This window comes from Nannobrachium achirus (genome assembly GCF_963921795.1).
Source record: "Nannobrachium achirus genome assembly, chromosome: 18".
Lineage (NCBI taxonomy): Eukaryota > Metazoa > Chordata > Actinopteri > Myctophiformes > Myctophidae > Nannobrachium > Nannobrachium achirus.
The window spans coordinates 38,645,476-38,664,372 of NC_137825.1; the positions used below are offsets into that span (position 1 = coordinate 38,645,476).

The 18,897-nt window shown below is 45.6% G+C and overlaps 1 protein-coding gene across 1 annotated transcript in view; it reads left to right on the plus strand.

Moving 5' to 3' along the window:
- lrp2b (low density lipoprotein receptor-related protein 2b) overlaps positions 1 to 18,897 on the plus strand; it is a gene marked incomplete at both ends in the record, with an annotated part of 75,776 nt that overhangs the window by 41,862 nt on the left and 15,017 nt on the right. The window contains 14 exons of the mRNA XM_080748283.1: positions 100 to 395; positions 750 to 1,038; positions 1,606 to 1,827; positions 2,832 to 2,993; positions 3,768 to 3,938; positions 4,271 to 4,494; positions 5,133 to 5,310; positions 6,715 to 6,911; positions 8,282 to 8,527; positions 11,138 to 11,272; positions 12,134 to 12,247; positions 13,022 to 13,138; positions 17,691 to 17,807; positions 18,373 to 18,510. Coding sequence (XP_080604409.1) covers positions 100 to 395; positions 750 to 1,038; positions 1,606 to 1,827; positions 2,832 to 2,993; positions 3,768 to 3,938; positions 4,271 to 4,494; positions 5,133 to 5,310; positions 6,715 to 6,911; positions 8,282 to 8,527; positions 11,138 to 11,272; positions 12,134 to 12,247; positions 13,022 to 13,138; positions 17,691 to 17,807; positions 18,373 to 18,510 — 2,606 coding nt within the window. The remainder of the gene's footprint in view (positions 1 to 99; positions 396 to 749; positions 1,039 to 1,605; positions 1,828 to 2,831; positions 2,994 to 3,767; positions 3,939 to 4,270; positions 4,495 to 5,132; positions 5,311 to 6,714; positions 6,912 to 8,281; positions 8,528 to 11,137; positions 11,273 to 12,133; positions 12,248 to 13,021; positions 13,139 to 17,690; positions 17,808 to 18,372; positions 18,511 to 18,897) is intronic.

Genomic DNA, 18,897 nt, shown 5'->3' on the forward strand with positions numbered 1-18,897 from the left:
CTGTATATCTATGTATATATAAGTGTATGTACAGAAATTCAAACAAGCAAACTTGTTTGCTTGATTATTCAAAATCTTTTTTTTACCACCTCTCTCCAGCTGCGACCGCGTCAATGACTGTGGGGATGGCAGTGATGAGGTGGGCTGCACTTATGACACGTGTGCTAGCTACCAGTTCACCTGTGGCAACGGAGCCTGCATTAACTCCGCGTTTATCTGCGACGGGGAAATTGACTGCCTGGATGGCTCGGATGAGCTGGAGAGCCTATGCACCACGCCCCAGCCCACCTGCGGTCCGCAGGAGTACTTGTGCAAGTCAGGCCAGTGCATTGACATCCACAAGGTGTGCAATGGACAAAAGGATTGCCAGGATGACAGCGATGAGAAGGGATGTGGTAAGGCTGGCAGTCTTTTTGATTGCAGCTTTTTGAGTGAATAAATCCTTATGTTGCCCAATCTATTAATCTATGCAAGTAGTGCATATTACAAAAGTATGTAATATAACATACGGTACAAAAGTGTGGTCATTGGAGGTGGTCTCACTGCTCTTCTATTGAGACATTTATGTTATTTCACCATCCCAAACTCTTATAGCTCATCAGTAGAAAATGTCAGCACTTGCTTTGGGTTCCAGGTTCATATCCTGGGTAGAACATCTTATGGCTTGTAGCTTTGATTTCAAAATGCCCTAATCTACTGTATCTATTTAAAATGTAACTTCTCTTCTCTGCTCTGCTCTTCTCTTCCAGGTATCAATGAATGCAGGAACCCTTCAGTCCACCAGTGCGCCCAGATCTGCACAGACACCCTCACCGGCTACTTCTGCTCCTGCGAGGAAGGTTACCGGCTGATGCCCGACGGCAAGGCCTGCGAGGACTTGAACGAGTGCCGCGACACGCCCGCCGTCTGCAGCCAGATCTGCGAGAACGCCGTGGGCTCGTTCCACTGCAAGTGCGCCCAGGGCTACGTGCGCGAGCCGGACGGACGCACCTGTCGCCAGAACAGCGGCATCGCCCCGTACCTGTTGTACAGCAACAGGTCAGTGGAGTAAAGTATAACTAAGTACATTTTTACTAATTTGTAGGTATTTGTACTTTACTTGAGTAGTTACAATATCCAATACTTCTACTTCTACTCCACTACATCTCAGATCCAAATATTGTACTTTTACTCCCCTATATTTATTTGAAAACTTTAGTTACTAGTTACTTTGCAGGTATAAATTTATAATTATAAAACATAAACCACTTTAGCCCCCCATTTTGTACTTTTCATTTTGGTACTTTTACATTTTTATACCAATACTTTTGTGCTTTTACTCAAGTACATGTTGTATTCCAGACATTTTACTTGTAAGGGTGCCCTCACACCAAAATACCTAGAGTGGAATCCGCCAATGCATTTCAATGAGAATGGAGCGTTTTTTTTGCAGAAATCCTCTACTGGCAAAAATAAACGCTCCATTCTCATTGAAATGCATTGGCGGATTCCACTCTAGGTATTTTGGTGTGAGGGCACCCTTACGGAGAATTTTTATATTGCAGTATTGATCCTGTTATTTCAGTAAGGAATATGACTACTTTCTTTTCCCCACCACTGCAACAGGTACTACATCAGGAACCTGACCACGGACGGCTCGCAGCTCAGCGTGGTCCTGCAGGGCCTCTCCAACGTGGTGTCGCTGGACTTTGACCACTACGAGAAGAGACTCTACTGGCTGGACGCCGGCGTGGGGAGGATGGAGAGGATGCGCTTTGACGGGAGCGACAGGGAGACTCTGATGGAGGTCGGAACTGTGGAGGGTCTGGCCATAGACTGGGTGGGCAGGTGAGTACTAAAGGACGGAAGAGCTCCAATAGTTTTTTGTTTTGTTTATGTGTTACTTCCAAGCTTGGAGATTTGCTACTTTTTGGTGAGGCATGTAACTATGCCTAAATCAGGCTTAAAGGCCCACTTCACCTCTGGGACAACCAGATCTTATTTTATTGTTGTTTGGGACACGATGCAGCATGATGCATCATATGATGCAAAAATGCATCACTAGTCATGCTGAAATACCAAAATATCTCAAAACACAGATTGAACACAAAAAATTACTCAGGATTGTGTTGATCGTGTCCCAAACAACAATAAAATAAGATCTGGTTGTCCCAGAGGTAAAGTGGGCCTTTAAGGTAAGGCTTTTCTGCCTTTTATTGATAGTATACAGTAGAGTGAGAAACAGGGATAGAACAACAGGGAGTGACATGTGTCAGGTTGCACTAGAGTCTGTGGTATGAGCTTCAACCACGACACCAGCAGCGCCCCAGGCTTAAGGGATATCAGACATTCAAAATCTGTCTGTAACAGATATACCGTAATTGCCGGACTATAAGCCGCGGCTTTCTTCCCATATTTTGAACCCTGCGGCTTATACAACAGTGCGGCTTATTTATAAAGATTTTTACTGCTAACGGCCAGTTAGTTCGTTTTACAATGGTCTTTAACAAGGATTTAATTTATATATAGATTTATACAGCTAACAGCCACCAGGGGCGCTCTAGCGGGAAGCAGGAGGGACACCTGCGGCTTATAGTCAGGTGCGGCTTATATACTGTATGTAAGCATTTTCTTTCTTCTAAATTTAGCTGGTGCGGCTTATCTTCAGGTGTGGCTTATAGTCCAGCAATTACAGTAAATGACAATAATTCTCCTTATATAGAATAGTAGATTATGGGAGTCTTTCACCTACTGTACGGTACGTCAAATACATTTAGACCGAACACATTTGAAATGTAAACTAGCCCAGCAATGGGGTCATGGTGTGAAGCATGTTGATGTGTCTGCTGCAGGAAGTTGTACTGGGTGGACAGCTACTACTGCTCAGTGCACGTGATGGAGCTGGACGGACACTACCCGAAGAAGCTGCTCTCTGGAGCCGTCCCCGGCCCCGCTGGTAACGTCACCTATGTCATCTCACGACCCTGTGCTGTGGCTGTCAACCCCAAATATGGGTACTGAAACACACACACACACACGCACGCACGCGCGCGCACACACACACACACACACACACACACTCTAAGGCATTCACCGAATATTCGAATATTCGAATATCAAAGTCACTATTCGACATTGTTCACAAAAGTCGATTAGTCGCTTATTTTAATTCTTTTGTTGTTTTGTCTTTAAAAATAGATATATTTCTTCATGGTTTATAAAGCTTGGCTAGATAGGAAGTCATAAGAACCCTGACAAGCATTTGAAATTGTAGTCTATTACATTTAATGTGACTCGGTTCCGAAGATACATATTGTGAAAATAGCAGATCTACATGCACACGCCTCACAACGCCTCGCAACACGAGGCGTTGTGAGTATGTAGATCGGCTATTTTCACAATGTTCGCCTCTTGCTTACTTAATATTTGACAGTTTGTCCAGTCCTGTCGAATATTCGACTATTGTTGAATAATTCAAATACTTAATATCACTATTCGTGAATGCCCTAACACACACACACACACACACACACACACACACACACACACACACACACACACACACACACACACACACTGTGAGTGGACATCATCTTTATTTGAATTCTTATTTTCCCCATTTATTTTCTTCACATGCACACTCACAAACACATCAACATCCAGGAGCAAGTGCAAGAGTTGTACTTTTCTACAATGTACTATTTATTGATTTATATGCTACGTGACAATTTACCCTTTGTTTGTATGTGTCCTCTGCCCACTTCTCCTCACCTTTCAATTCAATCCAGGTGGCTGTACTGGACAGACTGGGGAGACGAAGCCTACATTGGCAGGGTTGGCATGGATGGCACCAATGCCAGTGCCATCATCACAACCAAGCTCGAATGGCCTTATGCACTGACCATAGACTACACCACCAACAAGATCTTCTTCGCTGACGCACACCTCAACTTCCTGGAGTGAGCATCCATGACAGGGCTTACTTTCTAACGTATCAGAGTTGAAGCCCATTTCAATTGAGTTACTGTAACATGTAGAATTGTGGCACTACAACAAATGGACAATGACATGCTATAAGTCATGTCATGCAACTTTACTTTGCTATTTTTGCTTTCTAATATGTACATATACAGTATATGTGTGTAGACATTTCTGCCAATTTACTATAATTTGCTACAATGCTGCTGCAATGTGTAGAATTCAAAATAAATAGTCAATTATGAAGCTTAACTATTTTAGGTCACACTGTACATAAACAAAATGCCTAAATTATTGTCCTTTAAACCTCCAGCTTTGCAGACATGGACGGTCAGAACAGACATCGGGCCATTGCCGGGTCCCTCCCCCATGTCTACGCGGTCACCCTGTTCGAAGACTCCATCTACTGGACTGACTGGAACACACACACCGTGGAGAGGGCCCACAAGTACACCGGTGCTGAGCGCACGGTCATGGGCAACAACACGCACCGGCCCCATGACATCCGTGTCTATCACCCCTACAGGCAGCCTCGCAGTATGTACTGTATTAACCTTAGTAACTGCAGCCTCGCAGGATGTACTGCAGGGTTCCCCAATTAGTTTTCCCCGAGGGCCGAATTATGTCTAGGGTACCAAGCCGAGGGCCACAAAATGCAGGGGGCGACGGTGGCGTTCCCACTACTCCAGCGACAGTTCAGATGTCGTCGTTGTCGGGTGAAAATCATGTATGTCCAAAACCGTCTGCTGTTTTCACTACTTTTGTGCGACGGCCTTGTATGATTTGCAAAAGAACATACAAATTTGGAGATACGAGATTTCCACCCGCCAACGACAATATACTCTTGTTGTTGCTGCTCTTATACCAACATTATTACTGGGGTTGGTGTGGGCCAGACAGTAGCCCCCCGCGGGCCGCAAATTGGGCCACCTATTGGGGAACCCTGATGTACTGTAGTAACTGTACTATCCTAGCCTCCATTGAGAGTGAAAGTCTTTTTAGCCGCGCTTGCAGCTGAGCGGCGAAAATGTATAATTCTAGGTTTTATTATAGTTTTATTATAGTTTGCAAGACTTTGATCATGTCATGCCGCGATTGTTTCGATTAAATAATAAACACCACAGTTCACCAAAGCGGTTATTATATCATTTTGTTTTTGTCCATTCATTTCGTAGGTGACAACCCCTGCTCCTCCCATCACCTCACCTGCAGTCACCTGTGTCTGATTGCACCTGGGGGGAGCAGTGCTACCTGTGAGTGTCCGGACCACTTCATCGGCCTGTCCGTGGGCTTCCATATCCAGTGTGTGGCCGACTGTTCCAGCACCCAGTTCCGCTGTGGGGACAATGAGAAGTCAGTTTCTTTTCTTGAGTTATCTTAGGATTTTAGTTAGGATGAGAACTGAAAATAAACGTGGTCCATTTCCAGGTTCTTTGTGATTTTCTAGTGGTGGAAAAAGTACTCACATGTTTTACTTAAAGAAGTAGTTCACCTCCAAAATGACTTTTTTCTATTGATTACTCATGCTATCAATAATAATTTTGTATTTGTCGCATTTCTACATACATATACCAGTAAGACTCCCTAATCGGGAGATAAGCGACCGTTGGTCGCTTATCTCCACAAACAATATGTCAAAATCGTCTAGGAAGGATGGTGTGAGTCATGCTGGCAGTATGACATCACACCGTACACAAATGAACCTTATATAAGACTGGCATTATCTACCGACAGATTAGTAACAAGATGTCAAAATCGTTGAAGGTTGAATCTCCAGATATGGAGATAACCAACACATCCCTCCATATATGGAGATAACCGACGAATCTCACTAAGTCTGACCTCACAAGTCCCATATTTGGACACGAACAACATATAACTCCATATATAGAGACATATATGATACTACTCATTGCGACTTTTATGCCCAATTGCCCATATATGGAGATATCATCAGCCATGCCCTTTTATGCCCATATATGGAGATATCATCTGTCTGTCACTTCTATGTCCAAATATGGAGTTCTGTGTCAGCCATTCCCACATATTTCAAATTAGTGACATACTACAAGGGGACAAATACTCATATTTGTTGATTATTTTGGTTTCTATGGTTACCAGATAAAGATATTTCACTTTGCACAATTTGTTGATTTTTAGTTGCTATGGTTACTTGATAAAGGCCTTTCACTCGTTTGTTGATATTTTGCCACACATGATCTCCAAATTTGGGCATGGTGCACAGTCACAGTGACATCATAGCTAGTGACATCACCAGCAGCGAAGCTAGCAGTGTGATTGCGGAGATATGAGCAGGGCAAAGGTGTGACGTGTGACGTGTGACCGACCGACCGACGGACGGACGGACGGACGGCCGGTGGAGGTTTTCATAGTAAACTGCTCCCTGACGGTCGCAACAAAAATGTATTATAGGGGGGTACATTTATTGTAATAAATCATTTTGGGGTAAAAGTATCAATACTGCAATAAAAATGTTGGTTAATTCATGTTTTATAATAATAATCAATATCTAAGTAACTCAAAGTTTTCAAATAATTAAAAGTTCAATATTTGCCTCTGAGATGTAGTGGAGTAAAAGTATTGGAAATTGGAAAAATTCAGGTAAAGTACAAATACCCCCAAATTGTACTTACATAAGTACAGTACATGAGTATATGTACTTACTTTCCACCACTGGGGACATCACACAAAAGGATGTGTAGATCAGTATGGATGTTGTCTCCTGTCCCTCCACAGATGTGTTCCAATCTGGTGGAAGTGTGACGGCCAGTCAGACTGCGGTGACGGCTCAGACGAGCCTCAGACCTGCCCTCCTCGCCTCTGTCCCGTGGGCCAGTTCCAGTGTCTGGACGGAAACTGCACCTACTCCGGGTTCCTCTGTGACGGCCACTCCGACTGTGCTGATGGATCAGATGAGGACGCTGCCCTCTGCAGTACGACGCATGCACTCATGCACGCACGCACATTACACACATACACACACACACACACACACACACCAGAGCATATGAGCGGAGCGCGAGCGGAGCGGGCCGTTTTTGACGTGAGCGTGAGCGAGCGACTTTTCAAATGGGTCTGAGCGGCTTTGGAGCGAGGATTTTCCTCCGCTCCGCTCCAAGCCATCCCTGTTGGGGCCGCGCGCCGCACGACAAAACTGCCGTGCACAGTCCATGGTAGTGCAGCTGCAGCCATGTCGCAGGAGGGAGAAAGCACCGCAGAGAGGAGAACCTTTATCAAGATTTCACTCAAGTCAAATGTATCTATATCATCCATACAAGTGGCTATGTTTATAATAAATAGCCTACCTTGTGTCAGTTAAGTTATAGGCCTATCACCAGCCAGTCAAAGGATACGATTTGAAATACAAGTGAGACTGATGAAAAAAACACACGCAACAAGTCGCCTCCTTCTCGAATGTGGTGATTAATCAATAAATAACCAACTGGATATAATATTGCCTGCCTCCATCAAACGCTCAACAGCAGGCATTTGTGTTGGGAACACTTGTGACAAAGCAAAGGAGAAAGTTTTTCGGACATGGTAGCAAAATCCTTTTTTTATTTTGGCTTGCTGAGCAGAGCGTGGAGCGAGCGCGGAGCGACAAATGCGCAAATCAAGGTGAGCGGCGGAGCGGCGTGGAGCGGAGCGGCCCGGTGGCCGACCAGAGCGGGGATCGAGCGGGACAAGAGCCCTCTGGAGCGCGGAGCGGCTTTTGTTCCCGCTCCACTCCGCTCACATGCTCTGACACACACACACACACACACACACACACACACACACACACACACACACACACACACACACACACACACACACACATACATACTGTACACTCTCATTTTCAGTATACATCCTCCTGTTTATCATGTTTTTCACAGTTTTTCCAAGGGTTTTCCCATGGGGTTATAACTATACTATAACATGTCACATTCTACACTACATTACTAAACTACACCACTGGGGGCCATGGTCATAACTACACTACACTCACTACTCCTCTGGGCGGTTATAGGATAGGGGGCCAAATATCAGTATTTGTTACCATGGAAAAAACCCTTGGAAAAACACCTTTGGAGTCTTGCATGTCTCCGCTCTCTGCCCTTGGTTTTCCTCTCTCTGTTTTTGGAGTTCAGCTCTGTCCAGAGGCGTCAATTGGGTATGGCAAGGTATGGCAGCTGCCATACCTTGGCTACCTTGGCTACAGGGGGAAAAAAATTATTCATCATGCCTGCTGCTAAGGTATTTCATGCTGCCATACCTTAGCTTTTGCTGAACTGACGCCACTGTCTCTGTCCCCGTGCAGGCGACCACCGCTGTCTGGAGAACCAGTTCCAATGTAAGAACAAGGAGTGCATCCCGGTGTCCTGGCACTGCGACGGCTACAGCGACTGCTCCGACGGCAGCGACGAGGACCCGGAGGGCTGCGCCCAGAAGACCTGCCGGCCGGGCCAGTTCCAGTGTGCCAACGGGCGCTGTGTGCCCGCCAGCTACGTGTGCGACGCCCAGGACGACTGCGGGGACAACTCTGACGAGCCGTATGAAACTTGCAGTACGTGGGAGACTTTGCATTATGTTTTGTCTCTTATCCAGTTAGACCGTCGGGATGGGACGATATTAACATTTCACGTCAAGATTATTGTGACTAAAAAAATATCCCCAACATCCATTATCCTGGGGCGGAACGTTTGCCAAAAAATAGCAGATCTACAAGCTCACAACATGTTGCAACGCGACACATTGTGAGCTTGTAGTTCAGCTATTTTTTGGCAAAGACATTTGGTAGAGAGTGAAAAAAAGGCTATCAAGTAGCCTTTGTTATTTCCAGGTCCGTTTTACCAATTATAAAGGGTTGAAGTGGACACTACTGGATAATATGAAGCTCGGCAAATAAAAGGTGAATTGATCCCAGTGCATGACGGAGGATAATTTCACGAAAAATGTAATGTTTTTTTATCACGATAAACGGTAATAACAATTATCTTCCCATCCTTATGACCGTTGGTACAATCTGCAGATGCACACACACATACAGTATGTCTATGATATGCCTCAGAGAGGCCAGCGCACAGGATCACCAGGGCCAGCACCCCTGGAGCAGTTCAGAGCATTGCTCAAGGGCACTTTGGCATAGCTAGTGGTTGTTTGTAGATGTACAGTAATACCAACCGCAGGCACATAACCGGAACACACAGACCTAGACCCGAAAGCTTTTAGGCGCCCTTCCCGCATGATTATGAATTCCACCAACGTTATGCTGAAGTTAGGGTTAGGGTTAAGGTCAGGTTTAGGCATAGTTGCAAAAACGAGAACTGTCAATCACAGCCACTTCTGGCCAATCACTGCATGGTTTGCCTAGGACTAGGGAGGGATCCATAATAACGTGTCCTTCCCTCTCTCTAGCAATGACTGAGTAGGAATGAGTTCAGAACCTTCTTACCTAAGCAATGACTGAGTTCAGAACCTCCTTACCTTTAGCAATGGCTGAGTAGGTAAGAGTTCAGGGTTTTGTCAACAGGACGGATTAATGGCTGACCTACAATACTTTGATTGCTGGAGTGATTGAACCTATAACCTCCCTATAGAAAGGTCTCTGTAACCACGTGGCCTCCGTGCCAATGAATTTAATGAACTCCTACTCATTATGAACAGCTAATGATATATTACAGAGATCGATGGGATTGTCAATAGCCAGCGCACGGTGGAGCTGATGGCTTAATGAAGCATTGGATTCCTGCAGTTTTATGTGGATGTATAATCAATACGCGCAGCGGCGTGATGAATCGGTGTGAATTAATGAATGGATTTGTGTTGCACATACCATGCATTAATTATGTGTTTGGTTGATTGTGTTGATCGATGTGATGCAGAGGCGCTAATAAACGATTGTTGTTTTTTTCTCATCCTTGACTTGTTTATCTCTCTATTATCTCTACTGCAAGGGTCTTCAACAGGGGGTCCGAGACCCCTAGGGCCTAGGAGGTCCTTAGAGTTACAACAGGGGGTCCTCCAAATCTTTTTTGTGATAGAAACCTTTTTCTCCTTTTTTATATTAATCACTTGAGCCCTAGTGTCCATATTCTGAGAACTTTAGCCGAAAATAGCCGATCTACAAGCTCACAACGCCTCGTAGCGGCGTTGTGAGCTTGTACATTGGCTATTTTCAGCAAAGAGGTTTGGTGTAGAGGGGAAAAAGAGCAGACTAAGTACAGAGTGAAAGGTCAAGTTAAAGGAGCTATAGTCAACGTTTTCATTGTAGGGCAGACACTTTGTTTACATCCTAGGACCTAGTCTATAGACTAGAATGTAAACAAAGTGTCGGTCTGACAAAGGCCAAAATGATTATTTTATCATTATTTTACGCTTATTTTTATTTTAGCATCCGTTTTTCAAGAAAAAGTTGACTATAGCTCCTTTAAATATTGACAGGTTAAAGTGGTTAAATATCTGAAAACACAAATTGTCATGAATCCAAAATACACTGATGATTGTGCTGTCAAACGACTAAATTATAATCTATGAAGTGGTTGTGGGGGTCCCTGTTTCATCTCTCTCTCGACTAAGGGGTCCTTGGCCTGCAAACGTTGAAGACCTCTGCTCTACTGTTTCACCACAATCCCTAACTCACTGTCTCACAATGTCTGTCTCTAACCATCACTCTCACCATACCACTATCTCACCCTAACTAACCTTCACACACACACACACACACACACTCTCTCTCCCTCTCTCTCTCTCTCTCTCTCTCTCATTCCATCATCTCTTTCTCGCTCACTTTTTTTCCCTCGCCATTCATCTTTGTTTTCTCCTCTTCAGGTCATCTCATCTGTCTTCTGTCTTCCATTGCTCTCTCTATCTTTTCCTATTATGTTATCATTCCCATCTCTCCTCTCTCTCTCTCTCTCTCGCTCTCTCTCCTCACATCCCCTGACACAAGGGATGAGGATATTTTGGTTATTGCGATAATACCGTAAATACATTTTTTTGGGGTCACAATAATCGTGACAGATACATTTTCATATCGTCCCAACCCCATCATTAATTAATTCATTGTTTTCAACTGTTCTCCCCCCCCCCCCCTCTCTCTCTCTGCTACCCCCATCCTTGCTTTCTCACCCTCCCACTCATCCCTCTACCCAACGCCCCAACCCCCACCCCCCAGGGGGTCCGGACTACAGGTGTGACGAGGACACTGAGTTCTCCTGCAAGACCAACTACCGCTGCATCCCCCAGTGGGCCCGCTGTGATGGCACCAACGACTGCCTCGACAACAGCGACGAGCAGGGCTGTGGTCAGTGTGTGTGTTTGTGTATTTGTGTGTGTGTGTATTTGTGCATGACGGAGATACATCTTCATAGAACGGTATGCAGTGGTGTAAAGTAAATACGTATATTTACTAGGGGGCACGGTGGCACAGTCGGTAGTGCTGTCGCCTCACAGCTAGAAGGTCCAGTAGGTTCGATTCCAGACGGGGACGCTGTGGGCACTGGGGACGTGTTCTCTCCTCTGTGTCATCAGTGCCCATACCGTAGGTGGGAGTGGGCAAAAGGACCTTTCTGTGTGGAGTTTGCATGTTCTCCCGGTGTCCCCAGGTTGGCAGAGGGAGTGTAGCGCCCAGGATTACATTAGATAATTGACACCGGGTGAAAAATGGGTTACAAAATTGTGTATGTGTTGTACATGCAGTATTGAAGTGTAGGCCTGTCACAATTATTACATACTGTAATCGTCTAGTCGCAATTATTTGACATAATCACAATTATTTGACTTAATCACAATTATTTTGGACATAATCGTCATAATAGTTTCTGTGTTGAAAAATATTTACTGTATATATTTTCAAACATTTTCTAAAAATAGTGGAAACAGCAGATCTACAAGCTCACAACGCGTTGCAGCTATTTCCACTATCAATGTTCTTTTTTAAGTATAAAGTTCTCAAATATGTCAGTAATTCCGTTGTATATTTAGGTTATGTGTCATATCTGCCCTGTGCAACTTCAAAGCCTAAAAGCCAAACAGAAATGTAATCGTCAATGACGAAAACAATTAAGCAATTATTTGAGTGACAATTAATCGTCATGTAAAATGTCATAATGGTGACAGCCCTCCTGAATGAGATGGCACTGACCGCCTGCCTGCCTTGCTACAGAGGCAGTGACCTGTGACCCTCTGGGAGACTTCCGCTGTGACAACCACCGCTGCGTTCCCATTCGCTGGAAATGTGACGGCTCCAACGACTGCGGGGACGGCTCCGATGAGAGGGACTGCCGTGAGTAATGGCATTACATTTCACTTTCACCTTGTTCTCATTCGCCCCCTTGTCCACCCAATTGACCCCTTGTTTCATCTGTCCATGTAACTTCCCATTATGTCATCCATACTTCAGTTGAAGGACCATACCACGGTCGGCCAGCACACTGATTATGACTCACAGTATTGAGTCACAGTACGTTTTAAACTTTTAGATCTGCTATTTTCACTGTTCGACCCTGCAGTAGATTAGAGTTTATCATGATAGAATAGGGATTTGGGATTTATAGTGGTTAAGCGCTCAAAGATGTTAACTGGCATTGATTATTCAGGTAAGGTCGTTAACATTTTAAAGATAATGTTTTGTTTGGGGTTTTCTTTTCAGGGAAATGGCCATACTGTGAATGGACTATGACATGTATTGACAGCAGTATCAACTTTTAATTCATCCAAACATCAATCTGTTCCAGAGATTTGGATAATCCTCACTGAATCCTCAATGCACATACAGTACATACTCATACTAGTTCATATAAAGCAGAAACATAAGAGTCCTTTCTGTTTAGAACCGCAGTGTGGGGTTTTGTATGTCATCACCTCTGTTTGATACCATAAGGATTGTGTGTGTGTGTGTGTGTGTGTGTGTGTGTGTGTGTGTGTGTGTGTGTGTGTGTGTGTGTGTGTGTGTGTGTGTGTGTGTGTGTGTGTGTGTGTGTGTGTGTGTGTGTGTGTGTGTGTGTGTGTGTTGTGTGTGTGTGTGTGTGTGTGTGTGTGTGTGTGTGTGCGTGCGCAGAACCAAGGCCGTGCTCTGAGAGCGAGTATCGCTGTGACAACGAGCAGTGCATCCCTGGGATCTGGGTCTGTAACCATGAGAACGACTGTGGAGACAACTCGGATGAACGAGACTGTGGTGAGCGCACGCACGCACGCACGCACGCACGCACGCACACACACACACACACACACACACACACAGAGTCTCACAAACGCACACGCACACACACACACACACACACACAGAGTCACACACTCACAAACGCACACGCACACACACACACATGCACCTGCACACCCACGCAGCCACACAGATTCATTGTGCACTTAACACAAACACACACACAGGAACATACATAGTAACACTATGTATTATTATTTTTTTTGTAAATGAATGCCCTACTTGATCAGACTACAGCGTCAAGTAGCAGATCCACAAGTTCGAATCGTGCCATAAAACAACACGGTTTGAGCTTGTAGATCTGCCACTTTTGATACTTTTGAATTTGAATCCTGAAAAGTCAACATTTTGGACATACTGTATGAGGTTTCCACCCTGACTAGCACTGTCAGGTTTCTGCAGAGGCGTCAATTGGGTATGGCAAGGTATTGCAGCTGCCATACCTTGGCTACAGGGGAAATACATTAAATGTACTTCTTAAAATAAATTCATCATGCCTGTTGCTAAGGTATGGCAACATGACTGGTTTCTTGCACACAGTCATGTTGCCATACCTTAGCTTTTGCTGAACTGACGCCACTGGGTATCTGATCCGGTCGGAGCGGAAATAACTTTACATCATCCCGTGACCGGAACCAAAGACCGGAACCAACGGCACTGTGTACCTCCAAAATGATTCCCCTAGTTGTCTCCACCAGCCGAAGGCTGAGGGAGAGTATGTTTTCCCCTCCGTCCGTCCGTCCGTGCGTGCGTCCGTGCATGCGTGCGTGCGTCCGTCCGTGCGTCCTCGCAGTTTGTGAGCAGCTAATCTCAGTCACCGTTGGCCCGATCGCTGCCAAACTGAGCACACACACTCCCTGGATGCCAATCTAGAACCTCTGCCCCACATTTTTCAAATCAGCCTCATGGTGGCGCTATAACAGGCCGATTTGTGTGGCCTGGTTGTTACCAGCTAATCTCCGGCACCGTTGGCCCGATCGCTGCCAAACTGAGCACACACACTCCCTGGATGCCAATCTAGAACCTCTGCCCCACATTTTTCAAATCAGCCTCATGGTGGCGCTATAACAGGCCGATTTGTGTGGCCTGGTTGTTACGAGCTAATCTCCGGCGCCGTTGGCCCGATCGCTGCCAAACTGAGCACACACACTCCCTGGATGCTAATTCAGAACCTCTGCCCCACATTTTTTACATCAGCCTCATGGTGGCGCTATAACAGGCCGATTTGTGTGGCCTGGTGGAGACCTGTGCTCGGAAGAGCACTGCTTCTAGTTATCTCCACCAGCCGAAGGCTGAGGGAGAGTATGTTTTCCCCTCCGTCCGTCCGTCCGTGCGTGCGTCCGTGCGTGCGTGCGTGCGTGCGTCCGTCCGTGCGTCCTCGCAGTTTGTGAGCAGCTAATCTCCGGCGCCGTTGGCCCGGTCGCTGCCAAAATTAGCACACACACTCCCTGGATGCCAATTCAGAACCTCTGCCCCACATTTTTCAAATCAGCCTCATGGTGGCGCTATAACAGGCCGATTTGTGTGGCCTGGTTGTTATCAGCTAATCTCCGGCGCCGTTGGCCCGATCGCCGCCAAACTGAGCACACACACTCCCTGGATGCCAAATCAGAACCTCTGCCCCACATTTTTCAAATCAGCCTCATGGTGGCGCTATAACAGGCCGATTTGTGTGGCCTGGTGGAGACCTGTGCTCGTTAAACATGGGTCTATGTATGTGCTGGGGTCCTTGAAACAAAGAAGGCTGAGAAAGAGTCACTGGTCACAATATTATTATTAGAACCACAGTAAAACTGATATCGTAGCCAATTTATTCAGGTGTTTGTACTGCAAAGATACAGTGGGCATTGTTGTAGCCCTAGAATATGGCTGTGATATTAGGCCTACATACATTTCAAGACAAGTTTTATGTATTATGGGTTATGTATTCAATGTATTTGGAATACACGAAAAATGTATCCCTATGTATAATATCGCAGCCATTCAAGACCTACTATTGTTGTCTCCACCAGCCGAAGGCTGAGGGAGAGTATGTTTTCCCCTCCGTCCGTCCGTCCGTCCGTCCGTGCGTCCGTCCGTGCGTCCGTGCGTCCTCGCAGTTTGTGAGCGCCAAATCTCAGTCGCCGTTGGCCCGGTCGCTGCCAAAGTGAGCACACACATTCCCTGGATGCCAATCTAGAACCTCTGCCCTAAGTTTTTCAAATGGGCCTTTTCTAGCGCCACCTAGTGGCCGATGTTTCGCCTCCGTGCGTCCTCGCAGTTTGTGAGCAGCTAATCTCAGTCGCCGTTGGCCCGGTCGCTGCCAAAGTGAGCACACACATTCCCTGGATGCCAATCTAGAACCTCTGCCCTAAATTTTTCAAATGGGCCTTTTCTAGCGCCACCTAGTGGCCGATGTTTGCAAAACACATTTCTGTGCACTATTCTTACAGATTTTGTCCAAAAATCCTACAAATCGGTAGGCAGTATCTCGACAGTCATGTGATCGACACGGATCTGTCCGATTTTGCATATTCCATCCTGATTGGCTAAGATTGGCTTCCAAACTTTGTAGGATTGCGTGCGTCCTCGCAGTTTGTGAGCAGCTAATCTCAGTCGCCGTTGGCCCGGTCGCTGCCAAAGTGAGCACACACATTCCCTGGATGCCAATCTAGAACCTCTGCCCTAAATTTTTCAAATGGGCCTTTTCTAGCGCCACCTAGTGGCCGATGTTTGCAAAACACATTTCTGTGCACTATTCTTACAGATTTTGTCCAAAAATCCTACAAATCGGTAGGCAGTATCTCGACAGTCATGTGATCGACACGGATCTGTCCGATTTGGCATATTCCATCCTGATTGGCTAAGATTGGCTTCCAAAGTTTGTAGGATTGAGCCGTTTTGAACAAAATGCCTCAAATCACAAACGCAAAGTGCAATTATCATGAAATCGCGCACACACGTTCCCACTAGGCCGAGGAAGAAATGCCACGTATTTTTTTTTAAATCAGCCTCATGGTGGCGCTATAACAGGCTGATTTGTGGTTTTACCTATAACTCCACCGATCAGTTCACCAGGACGCACGGTCTGGTGGAGACCTGTGCTCGGAAGAGCACTGCTTCTAGTTTAAAATGTGTTTGGCGTAATGCTTTTGTTTATTTTGGTATAATAGTTTGGTATGTCTATCTTCTATTCTAACTAGTACAACTAGCGAGACTAATTGTCTCCACCAGCCGAAGGCTGAGGGAGAGTATGTTTTCCCCTCCGTCCGTGTGTCCGTCCGTGCGTCCGTCCGTGCGTCCGTGCGTCCTCGCAGTTTGTGAGCGCCAAATCTCAGTCGCCGTTGGCCCGGTCGCTGCCAAAGTGAGCACACACATTCCCTGGATGCCAATCTAGAACCTCTGCCCTAAGTTTTTCAAATGGGCCTTTTCTAGCGCCACCTAGTGGCCGATGTTTCGCCTCCGTGCGTCCTCGCAGTTTGTGAGCAGCTAATCTCAGTCGCCGTTGGCCCGGTCGCTGCCAAAGTGAGCACACACATTCCCTGGATGCCAATCTAGAACCTCTGCCCTAAATTTTTCAAATGGGCCTTTTCTAGCGCCACCTAGTGGCCGATGTTTGCAAAACACATTTCTGTGCACTATTCTTACAGATTTTGTCCAAAAATCCTACAAATCGGTAGGCAGTATCTCGACAGTCATGTGATCGACACGGATCTGTCCGATTTTGCATATTCCATCCTGATTGGCTAAGATTGGCTTCCAAAGTTTGTAGGATTGCGTGCGTCCTCGCAGTTTGTGAGCAGCTAATCTCAGTCGCCGTTGGCCCGGTCGCTGCCAAAGTGAGCACACACATTCCCTGGATGCCAATCTAGAACCTCTGCCCTAAATTTTTCAAATGGGCCTTTTCTAGCGCCACCTAGTGGCCGATGTTTGCAAAACACATTTCTGTGCACTATTCTTACAGATTTTGTCCAAAAATCCTACAAATCGGTAGGCAGTATCTCGACAGTCATGTGATCGACACGGATCTGTCCGATTTGGCATATTCCATCCTGATTGGCTAAGATTGGCTTCCAAAGTTTGTAGGATTGAGCCGTTTTGAACAAAATGCCTCAAATCACAAACGCAAAGTGCAATTATCATGAAATCGCGCACACACGTTCCCACTAGGCCGAGGAAGAAATGCCACATATTTTTTTTTTAAATCAGCCTCATGGTGGCGCTATAACAGGCTGATTTGTGGTTTTACCTATAACTTCACCGATCAGTTCACCAGGACGCACGGTCTGGTGGAGACCTGTGCTCGGAAGAGCACTGCTTCTAGTTCATTATGTGGGGAACAAAAAACTTTGCGACGCCGCTGGCGCTGCTCGGCTATAAACCCAACAGAGACGATGAGCTATATTTTCATACATGCCTTACCCCTTATCCCTAAACTTTACTTTACTTACCGGTACTACTTTTTAAAAACACACTCACTCACACACTGTGTCCCCCTCTCCTCTCCTCTCCTCTGCTGTCCTTGCAGAGTTACAGACATGTCGCCCAGGCTTCTTCCAGTGTCTGTCGGGTCACTGTGTCCCTGCAGCTCTGCAGTGCGACGGACGACCTGACTGTCTGGACCTGTCAGACGAGAGCACCTGTCGTAAGTACTGCAGAACATCCATGCACACATGCACACACTTGTTGATGTTCTAATATGAGGTGACTGTTTGTTGTAGCCAGGTTGATACTGAAGTAGGGCAATGAGCATACTTAAGCTGTTATTTTGTTAACCCGAAAATAGCTGATGTACAAGTTTGAAATGCGTTGCATCGCGATGCGTTGTGAACTTGTACATTTTTTTATATATTTGAAGATAACAAAAATTAAAAAGTAAATGTGAAAAACGTAGATACTAAGAATATGCATATTTAATAATAATTCTAGCTTATAATTTAGCTTATAATGACACGCCTAAATACCATCCCAGGTCGATAGTGGTTAACAAGAACCTATCGTCACTGTCGGGCAGAAACCTTGTATCTCCAAGTTTCAAATTTGTACCCTGCTTCATCATACAAGACTGTCGCACAAAACTAGTGAAAATAGATCAGCGGTTTTGACCCGACAACAACGATATAAATGCCTAGTCTTCTCTGGGTAAATACAAAAGGAATTGACCTGCACATCAGAGTTGACAGCTTTCTCTCCTAAAAAACCACCTGCAGCCACACGTTTCCCAGGGGGCCGTTGGTGTCCACATTATCAGTTCCAGTGTGCGAACCGCCTCTGTGTGAACAAGGGCTGGGTGTGCGACGGCATCGACGACTGCGGGGACGCCTCCGACGAGGAGCTCAGTTTGTGCCGTAAGCGTGACTTTGTATAATGTCGTACAATGCATGCAGGCCTCCTGGTACACATACACACATCATCATTCATGCACACTGTTCTTTGTTTGGTGTAGTTACACCATACATGGGCAACTGGCGGCCCGGGGGCCACATGCGGCCCTCACCTTCACTTAATGCTGCCCGCTGGTTAATACCGGAATACTGATATATTATTGATTTCAGCTGTTACAATTCCAAACATGACCTGCTTTAATTCTGTCAGTCTATATTAGTAGCTTAATGACTAGTATAGTAGTATTCAAATGTATTTTTTTTATGTCCAATGTATTTGTATTTAGGTTCATAGAGTCAACATGAATTTATAACTAAATGTGTTTGAAATTAAATCAAATGTTACATTTT